The 18,947-nt window shown below is 43.2% G+C and overlaps 1 protein-coding gene across 1 annotated transcript in view; it reads right to left on the bottom strand.

The window, feature by feature from the left end:
- LOC121329217 overlaps window positions 1-18,947 on the bottom strand; it is a 35,683-nt gene that overhangs the window by 5,699 nt on the left and 11,037 nt on the right. The window contains exons 6-18 of the mRNA XM_041274694.1: window positions 18,757-18,833; window positions 18,053-18,096; window positions 16,208-16,351; window positions 12,096-12,140; window positions 10,985-11,038; window positions 9,048-9,125; window positions 7,344-7,394; window positions 6,247-6,318; window positions 5,723-5,893; window positions 4,991-5,212; window positions 3,616-3,705; window positions 3,209-3,316; window positions 2,498-2,587 (exon numbers count right to left, since the gene is read on the bottom strand). Of these exons, the coding sequence (XP_041130628.1) occupies window positions 2,498-2,587; window positions 3,209-3,316; window positions 3,616-3,705; window positions 4,991-5,212; window positions 5,723-5,893; window positions 6,247-6,318; window positions 7,344-7,394; window positions 9,048-9,125; window positions 10,985-11,038; window positions 12,096-12,140; window positions 16,208-16,351; window positions 18,053-18,096; window positions 18,757-18,833 (1,246 nt within the window). The remainder of the gene's footprint in view (window positions 1-2,497; window positions 2,588-3,208; window positions 3,317-3,615; window positions 3,706-4,990; window positions 5,213-5,722; window positions 5,894-6,246; window positions 6,319-7,343; window positions 7,395-9,047; window positions 9,126-10,984; window positions 11,039-12,095; window positions 12,141-16,207; window positions 16,352-18,052; window positions 18,097-18,756; window positions 18,834-18,947) is intronic.

Below are 18,947 nucleotides of genomic sequence, written 5' to 3'. Positions count from 1 at the left end.
AACGAGGGGAGGCCATTCGGCCCATCTTGCTCATTTGGTTGTTAGTAGCTTATTGATCCCAAAATCTCATCAAGCAGCTTCTTGAAGGATCCCAGGGTGTCAGCTTCAACAACATTACTGGGGAGTTGATTCCAGACCCTCACAATTCTCTGTGTAAAAAAGTGCCTCCTATTTTCTGTTCTGAATGCCCCTTTGTCTAATCTCCATTTGTGACCCCTGGTCCTTGATTCTTTTTTCAGGCTGAAAAAGTCCCTTGGGTCGACACTGTCAATACCTTTTAGAATTTTGAATGCTTGAATTAGGTCGCCACGTAGTCTTCTTTGTTCAATACCGAACAGATTCAATTCTTTTAGCCTGTCTGCATATGACATGCCTTTTAAGCCCGGAATAATTCTGGTCGCTCTTCTTTGCACTCTTTCTAGAGCAGCAATATCTTTTTTATAGCGAGGTGACCAGAACTGAACACAATATTCAAGATGAGGTCTTACTAGTGCATTGTACAGTTTTTAACATTACTTCCCTTGATTTAAATTCAACACTTTTCACAATGTATCCGAGCATCTTGTTAGCCTTTTTTATAGCTTCCCCACATTGTCTAGATGAAGACATTTCTGAGTCAACAAAAACTCCTAGGTCTTTTTCATTGATTCCTTCTCCAATTTCAGTATCTCCCATATGATATTTATAATGTACATTTTTATTTCCTGCGTGCAGTACCTTACACTTTTCTCTATTAAATGTCATTTGCCATGTGTCTGCCCAGTTCTGAATCTTGTCTAGATCATTTTGAATGACCTTTGCTGCTGCAACAGTGTTTGCCACTCCTCCTACTTTTGTGTCGTCTGCAAATTTAACAAGTTTGCTTACTATACCAGAATCTAAATCACTAATGTAGATTAGGAATAGCAGAGGACCTAATACTGATCCCTGTGGTACACCGCTGGTTACCACACTCCATTCTGAGGTTTTTCCTCTAATCAGTACTTTCTGTTTTCTACATGTTAACCACTCCCTAATCCATGTACATGTGTTTCCTTGAATCCCAACTGCGTTCAGTTTAAGAATTAATCTTTTGTGCGGGACTTTGTCAAAAGCTTTCTGGAAATCTAAATAAACCATGTCATATGCTTTGCAATTATCCATTACCGATGTTGTGTCCTCAAAAAATCAAGCAAGTTAGTTAGACACAATCTCCCTTTCCTAAAACCATGATGGACATCTTCCGATTGCGAAGGGAAGTAAGCTTGATGTGTCTTTCATCTGCTGCAGTAAGTTTCCTTGGCCGACCACTGCGTCTATGGTCCTCAACGTTGCCCGTTTCTTTGTGCTTCTTCAAAAGAGCTTGGACAGCACATCTGGAAACCCCTGTCTGCCTTGAAATTTCTGCCTGGGAGAGACCTTGCTGATGCAGTATAACTACCTTGTGTCTTGTTGCTGTGCTCAGTCTTGCCATGGTGTATGACTTTTGACAGTAAACTGTCTTCAGCAACCTCACCTTGTTAGCCGAGTTTGGCTGTTCCTCACCCAGTTTTATTTATCCTACAACACAGCTGTTTCTGTTTCAGTTAATGACTGTGTTTCAACCTACATACTGAATTGATGATCATTAGCACCTGTTTGGTATAATTGTTTAATCATACACCTGACTATATGCCTACAAAATCCCTGACTGTGTGCAAGTGTACCTAGAAGAATTGATTCTGTTTTGAAGGCAAAGGGTGGTAACACCAAATATTGATTTGATGTAGATTTTTCTGTTCATTCACTTTGCATTTAGTTAATTGATAAATATAATGTATTAACATGTCTATTTTTGAAAGCATTCTTACTTTACAGCAGTTTTTTACACCTGCCTAAGACTTTTGCACAGTACTGTATATTTTGTTTTTCAGAGTAAAGCAGGTTTAAAAGGCATTGAATCACAAAAGGACACTCAGTACTGCATCTCCAGCCAAACCCCACCCCTTGTTCTCTGTATTTTTCACATACCTCTTTATAGACGTGCATACTGAAAAATCCTCTCCTGATCACTCGTTTTATCACCAAACTCCTCAATAATGTGATCCGAGTCATTATTTTATTACTATAACATCTCAAAAAGCTGTGCAGATGTCTGTGATATTCTTTGAGCGCTGGATGCAGAAGCAGCTCTCTCCTTTGATGTGTGTCGGTGTTCTCTCTGTAGTGCAGGGGACTATCTGTATAGCTCAGATACGCCCCTTTTTTTTGGCTTCATTCGGCCAATGAAAGGTTTTCTCAGCTTTTTCCAGAGAAAAAACGACTAGAGACCTGCGCTTCACGGAAAGGGAAAATTGTAATGTCGGACCTGGTCCAAGATTGGACCGCAAAGGGTTAAATATTGATGTTTGCACTGTATCCCTGTACTGCCCTGTAACACCTGCAAGTCTGCCAAATAATAATAATAATAATAATAATAATAATAATAAGGTTGTTATTGGGCTGGTCCCAGTGTTTGATGCTCGCCTAGTTTACTCACAGTGGACGGATAGCATTCGCTCAGCTCGGCTCCTGACAACTCGTTCACTTTCATGACCTGAACATTTCCGTAATCGGTCTTCATGCAGCCCTGAGGAGAGAAGAGCAGAGAGCGTCAAACACCTCGCCAGCCCCAGAAAAACACTCTGTGTGTGTGGGGGGGAGCTCTTGAGCTCCCACTAGCCCTGCTGCTGCTGCTGCACCCAGTCCTGAGGTTCAGAGCGCCCCTCAGTGAAGTCTATTATTATTATTATTGAAATGATCAGCAACCAGGATTTTGAGCAGGCTTAGAAACTCACACTAGCCCTGCTGCTGCTGCTGCACCCAGTCCTGGGGTTCAGAACTCCTCTCAATGAAGTCTATTATTATTAATATTGTAATGATCAGGAGCCAGGAGTTTGAGCAGGGTTAGAAACTCACACTAGCCCTGCTGCTGCACCCAGTCCTGGGGTTCAGAACTCCCCTCAGTGAAGTCTAGTATTATTAATATTGAAATGATCAGGAGCCAGGAGTTTGAGCAGGGTTAGAAACTCACACTAGCCCTGCTGCTGCTGCTGCTGCTGCTGTACCCAGTCCTGGAGTTCAGAGCTCCCCTTAATGAAGTCTAGCCCTTTCTCACCTCCTCCTCCTCCTCCTCCTCCTCCTCCTCTCCTCCCTCCTCTCCCTCCCCCCTCCCTCTCCTCTCCTCCTCCTCCTCCTCTCCCCCTCTCACCTGCACTGCAATGGGGTAGCTGCTCAAGTACAATTGCTCTGGCTCTGGTTTGTGGTTGAGGTAACCAGGGTAACTGGGGTACTGGGGCAACTGAGGCGAAGGGTCAGCCTGGAGTGGAGAAGGGGGGCAAGTTAGAGAAGGAATGGATAATTTAGGAGACGTAATATTATTATTATCATCATCATCATCATCACTATTATTATTAACGGTTGGGATCGTTCAGCTGCTTTCATTTGAAGCCAATTTAACTGACTGACAAACAAACAAACAAACAAACAAACAAACAGCGTCTTCAGGTTTAAGTCGTGTTGCTGCCTCTGTGATAAGAAGCTCATTTTCACAAAATGCTCTTAACTGCTTGTTTTGATCAATGCGTTGGCAATCTGATTTTTAAAAAGGGACACTACCTGATGGAATTTGGGGGTCCCCTGTAACTCTGGGGGTACACGTCTGTCCAGCTCAATGTCTTCTTCCTCCAGTTCCAGCTCTTCCTCATACTGATTTGGGGGTGGGGGGGGAGAGAACACAAGAGTCGAAATAGTTACAGTGATACAGGCCGGGGTGAAATTACAGGCTTGTTCGCAGAAGGAGTGTTTTTAAAAGCAGGAAGGTAGATGACGTTTACAATTCCTCTGAGAATTCAGCACAAGGTCACGTTACAGAATCAGTAAGTGCAGTTAACAGATTTACTGAGTGGTGAAATACATTTTAAAAGGAGAGGCGTTGACGCGGCAGAATCCGGTGTGTGTGTGTCTCAATGTGCTTGTGTGTGTTTTGTCCAGTGTGTGTCTCAGCGTGTGTGTTTTGTCCAATGTGTGTCTCAGTGTGTCAGCGTGTGCGTTTATCTCAGCGCGTGTGTGTATTTTGTACAATGTGTGTGTGTGTATCTCAGCGTGTGTCTCCGCGTGTGCGTGTATAATGATGACGTACTGGAATTCTGACCGCTGCTTCTCTGCCATTAGTTGTTTTCTGAGATATGATTTATAACGGCTTCCTGAACACCCCCTGGTTCAGACTAGACTAGCAGATCTCTTGCCCTCCGTACCACGTTACTGGACCCTCAGCTGATGTGCCATCCTCACGCTGCTAATACATCATCACAGATTCAACTCACTGTCGTCCTAACTTGTTGCATCCTAGTTGTCGCAATGCAGACATCACGGACAATGCCAAGCAGAACCAGGATCACAGCCACTAGTAACGTTGGCTGATGTGCCGCGTGCTATGGAGTAGCATCTGGATATAGAGCTGAGCTGCTTATTTATTTATTTATTTATTTTAATTATTTATTTTTTAAAGAAAATTCTAGCAGTGTTATTATTATACACAGCATCGTAGTTAATATTGTATTCTTGCAGTGTTATTATTACACACAGCATCCTAGTTCATATTGTATTCTAGTAGTGTTATTATTATACACAGCATCCTAGTTCATATTGTATTCTAGCAGTGTTATTATACACAGCATCCTAGTTCATATTGTATTCTAGCACTGTTATTATTATGCACAGCATCCTAGTTCATATTGTATTCTAGCAGTGTTATTATACACAGCATCCTAGTTCATATTGTATTCTAGCAGTGTTATTATTACACACAGCATCCTAGTCCATATTGTATTCTAGCAGTGTTATTATATGCATTTACTCTCGAAAGTATACTGTATTTAACTATGAAGCTTGCATTGCAATCCTGTGCTGCCCTGTAACACCTGCAAGTCACCTTGGATAAAGGGATTTGGCTAATAATAATAATAATAATAACATCAAAGGCTGATGTTACCTGTAGCTCGTACTCCTCTTCCTCCTCCTCGTCATCATCGTTGGTGAACTCAAACGCCACCCACGAGGGCCAGTCCGGGGACGGTTTCTTTCGGGGGCGCCCCGCCTTGCTCCTGCGCAGTTTGGGGGTCCTGGGAGACTGGGGGCGTTGCCTGCCCGGCCCGAGCCAGCCGATGTCTTCCATGTGCTTCGTCTGACCCCTCTGGAAGGGAAGCAGGTGCCTCTGCCAAAAACACAAACGCACACGTTTATTTTGTGTGTGTGTGTGTGAGACCCTAGACAAGTCACTTCACCTCCTTGTGCTCCGTCCTTTGGATGAGACACAGTCAAAACAAACGAGGTCCTATTGGAAGAGACTCTGCAAAACAAAGCAGTTGGTGATGCAGAGTTCACTCCCCCTGCAGCAGCAGCAGCAGCAGTTGTTGATGATGCAGAGTTCACCCCCCTAGTCTCTGTGGGTCACTTTGAATAAAAGCATTTGCTGAATGACTAAATAATAATAACAATAACAGTAATAATTATTAGAGGATAATTTATCCAGTGAAAGCATGAGAATTGTGTTTTTTATTATAACAACAATAATAATAATAATAATTAATAAGAAGATGAAGATTAATAATAAGAAGAAGAAGAAGAAGAAGATTAATCGTTAATAATAATAATAATAATAATAATAATAATAATAATAATAATAATTATTAATATTATTTATCGAGTTGTACCTGGAGGTCCCCATGGCCTCCACTTGGCACTGCCGAAGGCGACACTTCTGCCTCTTCTTGTTCCGGCCCCCGAATTTGGGCTTGTCCTGGCAGAAGTCACAGGTGCGGCAGTCTGTGGTGCGGAGGCAGGCCTGGCACTGCCCACACGACCGCCGGCTTCGCTTCTTGGGTCCGTCCTGGTCCTGCAGGGAAACACACACGCCATGTCAAAGAGCCGGGCCCCAACGCGAGGAGAACCGCAGCGGTGAACACTGCTCAGCAATCCGACACGAATAAATTAATAAATAAATAAACACAAAAATAATCGTTGGGAACGTGTTTCTGGCTTCTAGTGGAAACGCTTGCCGTTGAATTTATGAAGTTTCTTTTAGTGTTTCTGAGAAAGTTTACGTTAATATTTACACTAGAAGTCGAAGTTAAAATACCTAAATAAATAAATTTCCACTAGAAGTCTCTCTCAACACTTCAGACTTTCTTTCAGCACACATCCCATAATTTATCCCTGTGTCTGACAGATAAATAGCGATAAACTCACGTCATTGTCATCCTCATTATCCACGTAGAAATAGGAGAAGTCTTCCGGGTCAAGGTATTGTGGGATGGGAAACTGGAAGAGGAAAATTGCAGTTAGTTCCAATAATTCTGCAGCATTACGATTGATCACCTTAAAACAGGTCTACTGTAAATAACCCAGTTACAAACAAACAGAGTCATTAAAAGTGAGCTGAAAAAATAAATAAATAATAAAATTTATAAACTGAACTGGAATCGATCAATTAAATGAACACAGCTCTGGTCAAAAGTATTGCATCACCTAGAATTTTAGGATTGAGAAAAAAGAAAGTATTTCACGTTAGATTTTTTAAACATCCGTTTTTCATTAAGTATCTGGAAAACTCCAAAGCAGTGGTGTGTGATTCAGTGTGTTAACAAGGGAACATTATTCAGCAGCTTTCACTGGACTCTATGAAGCTGAGGGGGTTCATTCTATATAGAGGGGGTGCAATTCAATATGTTAACAAGGGAACATTATTCAGCAGCTTTCATTGGACTCTATGAAGCTGAGTGAGTATCATTTATTCAGCAGCTTTCATTGGACTCTATGAAGCTGAGTGAGTTAATTCTATATAGAGGGGGTGTGATTCAATATGTTAACAAGGGAACATTATTCAGCAGCTTTCACTGGACTCTATGAAGCTGAGTGAGTTCATTCTATATAGAGGGGGTGTGATTCAATACGTTAACAAGGGAACATTATTCAGCAGCTTTCATTGGACTCTATGAAGCTGAGTGAGTTCATTCTATATAGAGGGTGTGTGATTCAATACGTTAACAAGGGAACATTATTCAGCAGCTTTCATTGGACTCTATGAAGCTGAGTGAGTTCATTCTATATAGAGGGTGTGCAATTCAATATCAATTAACAAGGGAACATTATTCAGCAGCTTTCATTGGACTTTGCGAAGCAAAAACGAGTTCATTCTACAGGGTGATGATGCAAAACTTTTGGCCAGAGCTGTAATTACAAATTACGCAGATGTGTCACAGTCCAATTACAATTACACTACAATTACAAATTACACAGGCATGGCTCTCCCTCCCCCTCTTCCTGGAGTTTGAAAGCATGCTCACCTCTCTCATCGTTCCCGTACTCAAACCGCCGTACTGTTCCTCCTTCTCCTTCTGAAATTAGACAACAGACAAACAGACAGAAGACGACACCTTTTTATTGGGCTAAACAAAACAAGAATTAAAAAATCCAAAAATCGCAGGCTATTGCGGGTCTCCTTCAAGAGATTAGACACACAGCGTTTTGCTTCTGTTGGGTTATTAACGATTTAGACGAGGAAGACTAAAAACAAAAACAAAAAAAAACTAAATTGTGATTTTGGAGACACAGGTACAGGGGTGGGGTTAGACTCCTGTTCCACAGCAGGGTGATCCATTCCTGATTTTAATAAATCAGACACACCTGAGCTTGTTACCGAGACACACACACACTCAAGCTGGTAGTAAAACCTGGTCTGGATGACACTGCTGTGCAATAGGAGCCTGATTCCCCTCCCTGAGGTATATTTGTACATACTGTGAGCAGGGAGAGGGTTAATTCCTCTCTGCTGAAGAAAAAAAGCATGTGCAAATGCACATTTGTTAAACTGTTTTGGTAACTGTTGTGTTAGTAATTATCCCCTGCACCTGGTTATCATTGTAAATTCGAGCCAGGTGCAGGATTCAAAGGCAGTTTGAATTCGTGCAGCGGAGGGTATTGGCTTCTCGGCAGCGCCAGCCTCTGATTCATTTCACTAGTCTTCCTCAAATTCACAAACGCGCTGCACTGAAAGAATCCATTCCCAGCAACAACGCTGGAGACAGCGCATTGCTGCCGTGCGTAAACACCTCGCTGGCGAAAATAAAAACCGTTTCCGCCAGCAGATACTTCACTGTGTTATCATGCAATGCGTGTGTATAGGATATAACAGCACGATATTAACCCTCCTGTTATGTTCTGAATTTAGGTGCATCTGTTTTGTTTTGGGTCATATTGACCCAATGCAATTTCAAACTTATTTAAACAGCCTTAAATTCAGAACTGTTTTTATTTGCAAAGGTCTTTTCTGCTCTTTTAGTCCAGGAGCTGTGATAAAACTTCTCTGACTGCCAGCCTGGGAGCTCCTCATTTTGGAGTGTCTTTACCAGTGAGACGCTGTTGCAATACTGACAGAGAAAATTAGGCTCTGCCCTGTATATTGTTTGTATTTTTGTTTATAAATATCTCCAGACAAGTGCTGCCATTTCCAGAAATAATACAAATATAATAATAATAAAATAACAAATTGAAGAAGTTTTTATTATTCCTGCTCACAAATCTACACAGATAAACACCACGGGTCACAGTGACCCGAACATCTTATCTGCATACATGATAAACATCTCAGAGGTTCTGTTTTCTGTGTATAAGTTCATGACCCCAACTCAGGAAAAGTCATAAAATATTATACAGAAAATGAAATGAAAAATAGCATTTAAGCTGATTGGAAACTAGAGCCGGGTCAAATAGACCTGAAACCTAACAGGAGGGTTAATGCGTTATTTTAAAGGGTTTTGTATATTTGTTGCTTGTGATGTGCAGTACGAAATAAAACAAACAGTAATTCTAAGTGCCTGTGGATATAGCAGCTAAGGCATGCGCAGTTAGACAGTCAAAATAAGGAGGCAACTGCAGAAGCACGACATATCTGAATCTGCAGTACAGCGAGGGGCATGTACACACATGAGAGACCACAAGAGAGTTAATTTCACGCGAGGCACGGTGAACGAACAGGATTTCTCTCCCACCTTGCTGTATGGCACGATATAATCTGCATCCTCCCACAGGTCCTGCTGCCTCTCCTCCAGAGTCACTTTCTGCACGCTCTGCAAACAGGCACAGGTCATCTTTACTGTTCGGCTTGTTTTAGATACCGTCCGCCAGTCCTAATGTTGTTGTTTTCATCGGTATGTTATTTTTTTGAGTGCCCAATTGTATTGTTTCGTGATATTTTACAGTATTTGTTTTAATTGAGAAAATGGCACCAGTTAAATTACAATGGCATTCAGACCTATTTGTTTATATACAGTGCCTTGCAAAAGTATTCAGACCCCTGACCAATTCTCTCATATTACTGAATTACAAGTACATTGAAATTTCGTTGTTTGATATTTTATTTTTAAAAACTAAAACTCAAAATCAATTATTGTAAAGTGACATCGGTTTTATGTTGGGAAATATTTTTAAGAAAAATAAAAAACTGAAATATCTTGCTTGCATACGTATTCAACCCCTGTGCTGTGGAAGCTCCCAGTTTGCACCGATGAAAGAAATTGCCCTAACAAGGACACAATTACCTTACCATTGGCCTCCACCTGCAAACCATTAAAGTTGCTGTCACATTTTCTGGATAAAAAACCCACTGTTGATGGATCATTGGTAAGGCTGTGAATCTGAAGGAAAATGAAGACCAAAGAGCACTCTACAGAAGTTAGAGATAAAGTAATACAAATGCATAGATTAGGGAAAGGGTACAAAATAATATCCAAGTGTTTGGGTATCCCAGTGAGCACAGCTGGATAAATAATCAGGAAGTGGAAGCTGCATCACACCACCCAGGCACTGCCAAGAAAAGTCCGTCCCTCAAAACTCAGCACTCAAACAAGGAGACTTGTGAGAGAAGCCACAGAGAGGCCAACAATCACTTTGAAGGCGCTACAGAGTTCAGTGGCTGGGAGTAGAGTAATGGTGCACCAGTCAACCATATCAAGAGCTCTGCATAACACTGGCCTGTATGGGAGGGTGGCAAGAAAGAAGCTGTTACTCAAAAAGTACCATATGGAAGCACGTCTGGAGTTTGCCAGAAAGCATGAGAGCGACCCAGCTGCGATGTGGGAAAAGGTTTTGTGGTCAGATGAGACCAAGATAGAGCTTTTTGGCCAGAACTCAAAGCGCTATGTGTGGCGCAAACCTAACACTGCCCATGCCTCAAGACACACCATCTCTACAGTGAAGTATGGTGGTGGCAGCATCATGCTGTGGGGATGCTTCTTTCTCATCAGCAGGGACTGGGCATCTTGTTACAATTGAAGGAAGAATGGATGGAGCAAAATACAGGAAAATACTGCGAGAGAATCTGCCCAGTCCGCTTAAAAAACTGAAGCTTGGGAGGAAATTCACCTTTCATCAGGACAATGATCCCAAGCACATGGCCAAAGCAACATTGGAGTGGCTCAAGAACAAAAAGGTGAATGTCCTACAGTGGCCCAGTCAAAGTCCTGATCTCATCCCATTGCGAATCTGTGGCACTATTTGAAAATTGTGGTCCACAAGCGTCGTCCAACCAACCTGAACAACCTGGAGCAAATCTGCCAAGAAGAATGGGCCAAAATCACTCCGACACTGTGTGCAAAGCTGGTACATACTTACCCCAAAAGACTTAAAGCTGTTATTGCAGCGAAAGATGGCTCTACCAAATATTAATGTGTGGGGATTGAATACTTATGCAAGCAAGATATTTCAGTTTTTTATTTTTCTTAAAAATATTTCCCAACATAAAACCAATGTCACTTTACAATACTTGATTTTGAGTTTTAGTTTTTCAAAATATTGAACAGAACAAAATTTCAATGTACCATTTGTAATTCAGTAATATGAGAGAATTCGTCAGGGGTCTGAATACTTTTGCAAGGCACTGTGTATATATATATATATATATATAAACACACCAGCAAAAACCACTTACCTTGATCCTGTTGACTCCCCCCAAATAATCAGACTGAAGGTTTTTTTTTACTTTCTGGAAAGGAATCAAAAATAAATAAAATCCCTTTTTTTTCAGTAAAATGAGTCCAGGGTTGAATCTGGCAGTTGAACACAGGAGGAGTCAATGTGGCTTCACTCCGGTTCTGTTCACACTCCAAACCCAGCCCTAACTTGAAGTGTTTTTTATTCATTGGCGACGCGCTTCAGCTGGAAACGCGCGCAGTCAGTAAATGAAGCTTACTTTGTTTACAGAGCAGGGTAAATTGACAGATAAAGATATGAAAGATAGATAGATACAGATATATAATACAGATATGCAATATAGATATATACAGATATATAAGATAGATAGATATATAATATATATATAGATAGATAAATACAGATATATTAGATAGATATATAATATACCTAGACAGATAGATAGATAGATAGATAGATAGATAGATAGATAGATAGACAGATAGATCAATCAAGCACTGGCCAAAAGTTTTGCATGACCTAGGATTTTAGGATTGAGACATAACTCTAAAAACAAAAACTATATGCACATAATTTAGACATGTTATTTAACATCACGATGATGTAAATCAAAGAAATTACAAAATGATATATAGCAAAAAAAAATTAAAAACTCTACCGGAAGTCAGAATAGCAGTCCAGAGTCCAGTAGTACTTCATATTAGATTTCCAAATGTCACTTTTCTTTCAATTCTTGTTTTTTAGTTAATCATACGGGCAAACTCCAAAGCAACGGTGTGTTAACAAGGGAACATTATTCAGCAGCTTTCATTGGACTCTATGAAGCTGAGTGAGTTCATTCTACAGGGGGATGATGCAAAACCTTTGACCAGAGCTGTACACACACACACACACACACACACACACACACACACACACACACACACACACACACACACACACACACACACACACACACACACACACACACTTCAACTTTTTTTTTTTTTTTTTTTTACACGATTTTCGGACAAAAGCCCTTCCTTCATCTGTTGAAACCTTAAAATGACTTCTTTAAAAAACTAAACAATAATCACAAAGATATTTCACACAGAATGTGTCTCACTCACCACAGACTTCGTCTGCTTCCCCTTCTGTGCTTTCAGTGTTTTTTTCTACAAAATAAGAAAAGAATCAAGACTCTTAGAAAAAAAAAACTTCCGTTTAGGAATTTGTTTTTTTTTCACGTTACTCTATAGCACCCCCCCCCCCCTTTTTTTTTTTTTTTAAAAAAAAAAAAAACAAAAAACTTTTCTCCCGGTGGCAAAGTTGTACTGTCAGTCAAAAGACATATTATCAAATCATAGCTAAGTAGTCAGGACTTTATAACAGGTCAGTGTGGATTAAAAATCAACAGACTTCCATTTGGGGGGGTGGGGGTGCTGCACTTCTTTCACAGCTGCTGTTTATAAAGACCATAACAAACAGTTTACTAACAAGGTATATCATCACAAATACTTCTGAAAAAAATAAAACACACAGGCCTATCAGCTGACTAATTCTCTGTGCAAACTCCTACATCACACCCCCAATTTCCATAATAGACTTGCCTGGTTAAAAAAAACAGCGCTGGGTGGGAGTAAGCTGACTTTTCCTCAGTTCTGGTAATAAGTACATAGCGTCCGGTATATCGAATATGCCATCAAAACACAAGTCGGGTTGTTCAACGCGAAAAGAGCAGAAAAGACAGCTGGAAATTTCCCACAAAAGTAAAAGCATGTGGCATGCAGGATGTGCCCTATAGCCTGGGGATCGTGGGTTCGAACCCAGGCTGTGTGACAGCCGACCGTAACCGTGGGTTCCCAGGGGGTGGCGCACAATTGGTCGAGCGCTGCCCGGGTAGGCAGGGGAATCCACAGCTCACTGCGCACCAGCACCCCCCTGTGGCTGATAGGGCGCCTGTGGTTCTGCAGTGGAGCCTCCAGATCTGTGTTGTCTCAAGCGCTACAGGTCTGGCGGCCTCGCTGTGGATCTGCAGTGTGTAAAATGACGGACTGGCAGGAGCACGTTTCGGAGGATGCATGTCCAGCCTCCGCTCCCCGAGTCAGCGGGGGGGGGGGGGACCTCTTCTTCCTCCTCCCCCTCCTCCTCCTCGCACGAAAAACAAACAACAGTTGAGCCAGAGGAAAGACCTGAATCAGAGACATCGGACTGGAAATGCACAACAGTAGCAAATACAAGGTCCTGATCCATGCGTTGTAAACCCGGGACCCAGTCGGGTACCTTCATGTGGATTTTATAATCCAGCTACTTGGTCTGACTTTTGTACCTAACGAAACGTAACTCTGTGCAGCTAAATATACTGACTTTGAATTCCCCAAAAATCACACATGACTTGTACTCATTTTTGGAACAAAACTTCAAATTAGATTTATTTTAGGTTGAGGTTTTTAGTTTGTGCTGTGCAATGGGAGTGTCTGTCTCACAGTGCTGTGCAATGGGAGTGTCTGTCTCACAGTGCTGTGCAATGAGAGTGTCTGTCTCACAGTGCTGTGCAATGAGAGTGTCTGTCTCACAGTGCTGTGCAATGAGAGTGTCTGTCTCACAGTGCTGTGCAATGAGAGAGTCTGTCTCACAGTGCTGTGCAATGAGAGTGTCTGTCTCACAGTGCTGTGCAATGAGAGTGTCTGTCTCACAGTGCTGTGCAATGAGAGTGTCTGTCTCACAGTGCTGTGCAATGAGAGTGTCTGTCTCACAGTGCTGTGCAATGAGTCTGTCTCACAGTGCTGTGCAAGAGTCTGTCTCACAGTGCTGTGCAATGTCTGTCTCAAGTGCTGTGCAATGGGAGAGTCTGTCTCACAGTGCTGTGCAATGAGAGTGTCTGTCTCACAGTGCTGTGCTGTCTGTCTCACAGTGCTGTGCAATGGGAGTGTCTGTCTCACAGTGCTGTGCAATGGGAGAGTCTGTCTCACAGTGCTGTGCAATGAGAGAGTCTGTCTCACAGTGCTGTGCAATGAGAGTGTCTGTCTCACAGTGCTGTGCAAAGAGAGTCTGTCTCACAGTGCTGTGTCTGTCTCACAGTGCTGTGCAAAGAGAGTCTGTCTCACAGTGCTGAGTCTGTCTCACAGTGCTGTGCAATGAGAGTGTCTGTCTCTGTGCAATGAGAGAGTCTGTCTCACAGTGCTGTGCAATGGGAGTGTCTGTCTCACAGTGCTGTGCAATGGAGAGTGCTGTCTGTCTCACAGTGCTGTGCAATGAGAGTGTCTGTCTCACAGTGCTGTGCAATGAGAGTGTCTGTCTCACAGTGCTGTGCAATGTGAGTGTCTGTCTCACAGTGCTGTGCAATGAGAGTGTCTGTCTCACAGTGCTGTGCAAGTCTGTCTCACAGTGCTGTGCAATGAGAGTGTCTGTCTCACAGTGCTGTGCAATGAGAGTGTCTGTCTCACAGTGCTGTGCAATGAGAGTGTCTGTCTCACAGTGCTGTGCAATGGGAGTGTCTGTCTCACAGTGCTGTGAGAGTCTGTCTCACAGTGCTGTGCAATGGGAGAGTCTGTCTCACAGTGCTGTGCAATGAGAGAGTCTGTCTCACAGTGCTGTGCAATGAGAGAGTCTGTCTCACAGTGCTGTGCAATGAGAGTGTCTGTCTCACAGTGCTGTGCAATGAGAGTGTCTGTCTCACAGTGCTGTGCAATGAGAGAGTCTGTCTCACAGTGCTGTGCAATGAGAGTGTCTGTCTCACAGTGCTGTGCAATGAGAGAGTCTGTCTCACAGTGCTGTGCAATGAGAGTGTCTGTCTCACAGTGCTGTGCAATGGGAGTGTCTGTCTCACAGTGCTGTGCAATGAGAGTCTGTCTCACAGTGCTGTGCAATGAGAGAGTCTGTCTCACAGTGCTGTGCAATGAGAGTGTCTGTCTCACAGTGCTGTGCAATGAGAGTGTCTGTCTCACAGTGCTGTGCAATGAGAGAGTCTGTCTCACAGTGCTGTGCAAAAGAGAGTCTGTCTCACAGTGCTGTGCAATGAGAGAGTCTGTCTCACAGTGCTGTGCAATGAGAGAGTCTGTCTCACAGTGCTGTGCAATGAGAGAGTCTGTCTCACAGTGCTGTGCAATGAGAGTCTGTCTCACAGTGCTGTGCAATGAGAGAGTCTGTCTCACAGTGCTGTGCAATGAGAGTGTCTGTCTCACAGTGCTGTGCAATGAGAGAGTCTGTCTCACAGTGCTGTGCAATGAGAGAGTCTGTCTCACAGTGCTGTGCAATGAGAGAGTCTGTCTCACAGTGCTGTGCAAGTGCTGTGAGAGTCTGTCTCACAGTGCTGTGCAATGAGAGTGTCTCACAGTGCTGTGCAGAGTGTCTGTCTCACAGTGCTGTGAGAGTGTCTGTCTCACAGTGCTGTGCAATGAGAGTGTCTGTCTCACAGTGCTGTGCAATGAGAGTCTGTCTCACAGTGCTGTGCAATGAGAGTCTGTCTCACAGTGCTGTGCAATGAGAGTGTCTGTCTCACAGTGCTGTGCAATGAGAGTGTCTGTCTCACAGTGCTGTGCAATGAGAGTGTCTGTCTCACAGTGCTGTGCAATGAGAGTGTCTGTCTCACAGTGCTGTGCAATGAGAGAGTCTGTCTCACAGTGCTGTGCAATGAGAGTCTGTCTCACAGTGCTGTGCAATGAGAGTCTGTCTCACAGTGCTGTGCAATGGGAGAGTCTGTCTCACAGTGCTGTGCAATGAGTCTGTCTCACAGTGCTGTGCAATGAGAGTGTCTGTCTCACAGTGCTGTGCAATGAGAGTGTCTGTCTCACAGTGCTGTGCAATGAGAGTCTGTCTCACAGTGCTGTGCAATGGGAGAGTCTGTCTCACAGTGCTGTGCAATGGGAGTGTCTGTCTCACAGTGCTGTGCAATGAGAGTGTCTGTCTCACAGTGCTGTGCAATGAGAGAGTCTGTCTCACAGTGCTGTGCAATGAGTCTGAGTCTGTCTCACAGTGCTGTGCAATGTGCAATGAGAGTCTGTCTCACAGTGCTGTGCAATGAGAGAGTCTGTCTCACAGTGCTGTGCAATGAGAGAGTCTGTCTCACAGTGCTGTGCAATGAGAGAGTCTGCCTCACAGTGCTGTGCAATGAGAGAGTCTGCCTCACAGTGCTGTGCAATGAGAGTCTGTCTCACAGTGCTGTGCAATGAGAGTCTGTCTCACAGTGCTGTGCAATGAGAGTCTGTCTCACAGTGGGAGTCTGTCTGGTCTATCTCAGTACCTTTCGGATGGGCCGGAGACACTTCCTTCTCCGACACCGGACAGGCCTGGCCGAGTCTGGGTTCAGGAGCCCATTCCGACAGCTCGCACACATTCCACAGTCCACAGTGACGTGACAAGCCACGCACTGGCCACAGGGCAGCCACTGCGGAGAGAGCAGAGAGGAGCCCGGGTGAGACCAGCACACTGCCCCCTACAGCAGGGGGTGCGAAGGAGCGCTATCCCAGGCTAAAATGAGAGCACGAACTACACAGTGCTCAAAACTTTTGCCATCACCTAGATCTGAGATGTGTATATATTTTTTTAATTCAACATTGTGCAATCAAAAGAAATGACAAAATCACAATTATATTACAGTAGTATTTCGAAACATCACATTTTTCGTTTGTGTGAAAACTCCAAAGCGGCAGTGTGTGATTCAATATATTAACAAGGGAACATTATTCAGCAGCTTTCATTGGACTCTATGAAGCTGAGTGAGTTAATTCTATATACAGGGTGTGTGATTCAATATGTTAACAAGGGAACATTATTCAGCAGCTTTCGTTCGACTTTATGAAGCAAAAGGAGTTCATTCTGCAGGGGGATGAAGCAAAACTTTTGGCAGAAAGCAGCTATTTCACTGTCTGGTAGATTGACACCAGCGACCCTCTTCTGTGGAGAGCTCCGTCCGAACAAATCACTTCGTGTAACTTTTTAGTCCTCATAAATATGTCTTTTTTTTTTTTTAACCCTTTGCTGTCCTGTGTTCAACCAGGTCCGACATTACAATTTTCCCTTTCCAGTCCGCTGTCGGACCCTGTCCCACATCAACAAAAAGACGTCAAGCGCAGGTCTCTAGTCGTTTTTTCTCAGGAAAAAGCAGAGAAAACCTTTCAATGGCCGAAAAGGGTGTATCTGAGTAATACAGATAGCCTCCTGCACCACAGAGATAACACAGACACAAACAAAGGAGAGAGCTGCTTCTGCATCCAGCGCTTAAAGAATATCACAGACATCTGCAGAGCTTTTTGAGATGTTATAGTAATAATAATGACTTGGATCACATTATTGAGGAGTTTGGTGATAAAACGAGTGATCAGGAGAGGATTTATCAGTATGCACGTCTATAAAGAGGTATGTGAAAAATACACAGAACAAGGGGTGGGGCTTGGCTGGAGATACAGGACTGAGTGTCCTTTTGCGATTCAGTGCCTTTTAAACCTGTTTTACTCTGAAAAAAATATATATTTTAAACAGCGTGTGTGAAAATAAATTGGACCCGATGCGCCTGACAAGCGCTGAATAAACGGACCGCTAAGGGTTAAGGTAGCCAATAAACACAGTTTTGAAAGTTAAAAAAAAAAATAACTACACTCGCTTAAAGAAATCTCTGTTTGTCAGCTCTGCTTTCAGACAGCGTCTCACTTCCTTGTTCACCCCCTTGGAAGGTAAAACTGTCCCCGCCCCCCTTCAAAAACAGCTTCTATCCCATCACTAACCAATCAGCTGCTGCTTCCCCTGTGGACTGACATGCTTTCAGCCAGTAACATCTACCCAGAAGACACTGGAAGAGTGAAACGACCCAGCAGGCGCACGGGTAACTATTTCCTCAGAAGAAGGAATTTCTCATGCTGAATGAAACCTATAAAAACCAAAGCGGTCCAGCGGTGAGAGAAAGGGGTCCTGATACCAGGAGGTTCAAATCCCGGCTCAGCCACTGACTCCCTGTGTGTGTGTGTGTGTGTGTGTGTGTGTGTTGTTGATGATGCAGGAGTTCACCCCCCTAGACTCTGTAAGTCGCTTTGAATAAGAGTCCTCTAAATGACTGATTCATAATAACAACAATGAAAGTTCTCTCACTTACCTTTCTGAAGATGATGTTTTGAGGGCTTTCTGGCTTTATAGCTGCTGCACCAGAGGGGGAAAAAAAAATAAGATTATGACAAATAAATCCACATTTGGTTTGTTTTGTTAACAAAATATTTTTTCATGCTTTCTGTGAAGCAGTCAAAACATTTTTATTTTATTAACACAGTATTTTAAATGACCTATCAGGGCTGGAAATCAGCCTCCTATTGCCCAGCAGTGTCACCCAGTCCAGCTTTTACTGCTAGCAGCTTGATCAGCCCTCAGTGTGTCCAGGCAACAAGCTCAGGTGTGTCTCATTACTGAACTCCCAGTGAAGCCTGGACTGGATCACACTGCTGTGCAGTGGGAGTCTGATTCCCAGCCCTGTAGACACACTTTGGTTGAAGGAGATTTGTTGCTGATTTTATAGTGGAGAGAGCTACAGTATATTGGTGGTAACTGTGGGACACTTAGACAAAGAGGTCAGGGCTGGAAATCAAAATCCTATTGCATAGCAGTGTGATCCAGTCCAGGTTTTACTGCTATCAGCTTCATCAGCCCCCAGTGTGTCTAGATAACAAGCTCAGGTGTGTCTTATTATTAAACTCCTAGTGAAACCAGGAATGGATCACACTGCTGTGCAATGAGGTGCAGACTCCCCACTTCTTGTCCAGCCTCCCTGCCTTCTCCTTATTTCCAATGGGATTGTAAAGAGCTTACGACTGCAGCTGGAGCACAGCTGCCCGGTTATTCCGAATTCCATTCCGGAAAGAGGTTTCCCGCAATTCTCACAGCCCCTGTGAGAGGGAGACCAAAACAGGGAGCTCAAATCAGTACTGCTGGACTGTCCAGAAAAGTGGATTTTACTGACAGTTTGATACTTGATTCAAAACGTCAGAAACGTGTCCCTT

Source organism: Polyodon spathula, chromosome 16, assembly GCF_017654505.1.
Source record: "Polyodon spathula isolate WHYD16114869_AA chromosome 16, ASM1765450v1, whole genome shotgun sequence".
NCBI lineage: Eukaryota > Metazoa > Chordata > Actinopteri > Acipenseriformes > Polyodontidae > Polyodon > Polyodon spathula.
The sequence above is the reverse complement of the archived record's forward strand: the minus strand, read 5'-3'. Positions and strand labels throughout refer to the sequence as shown.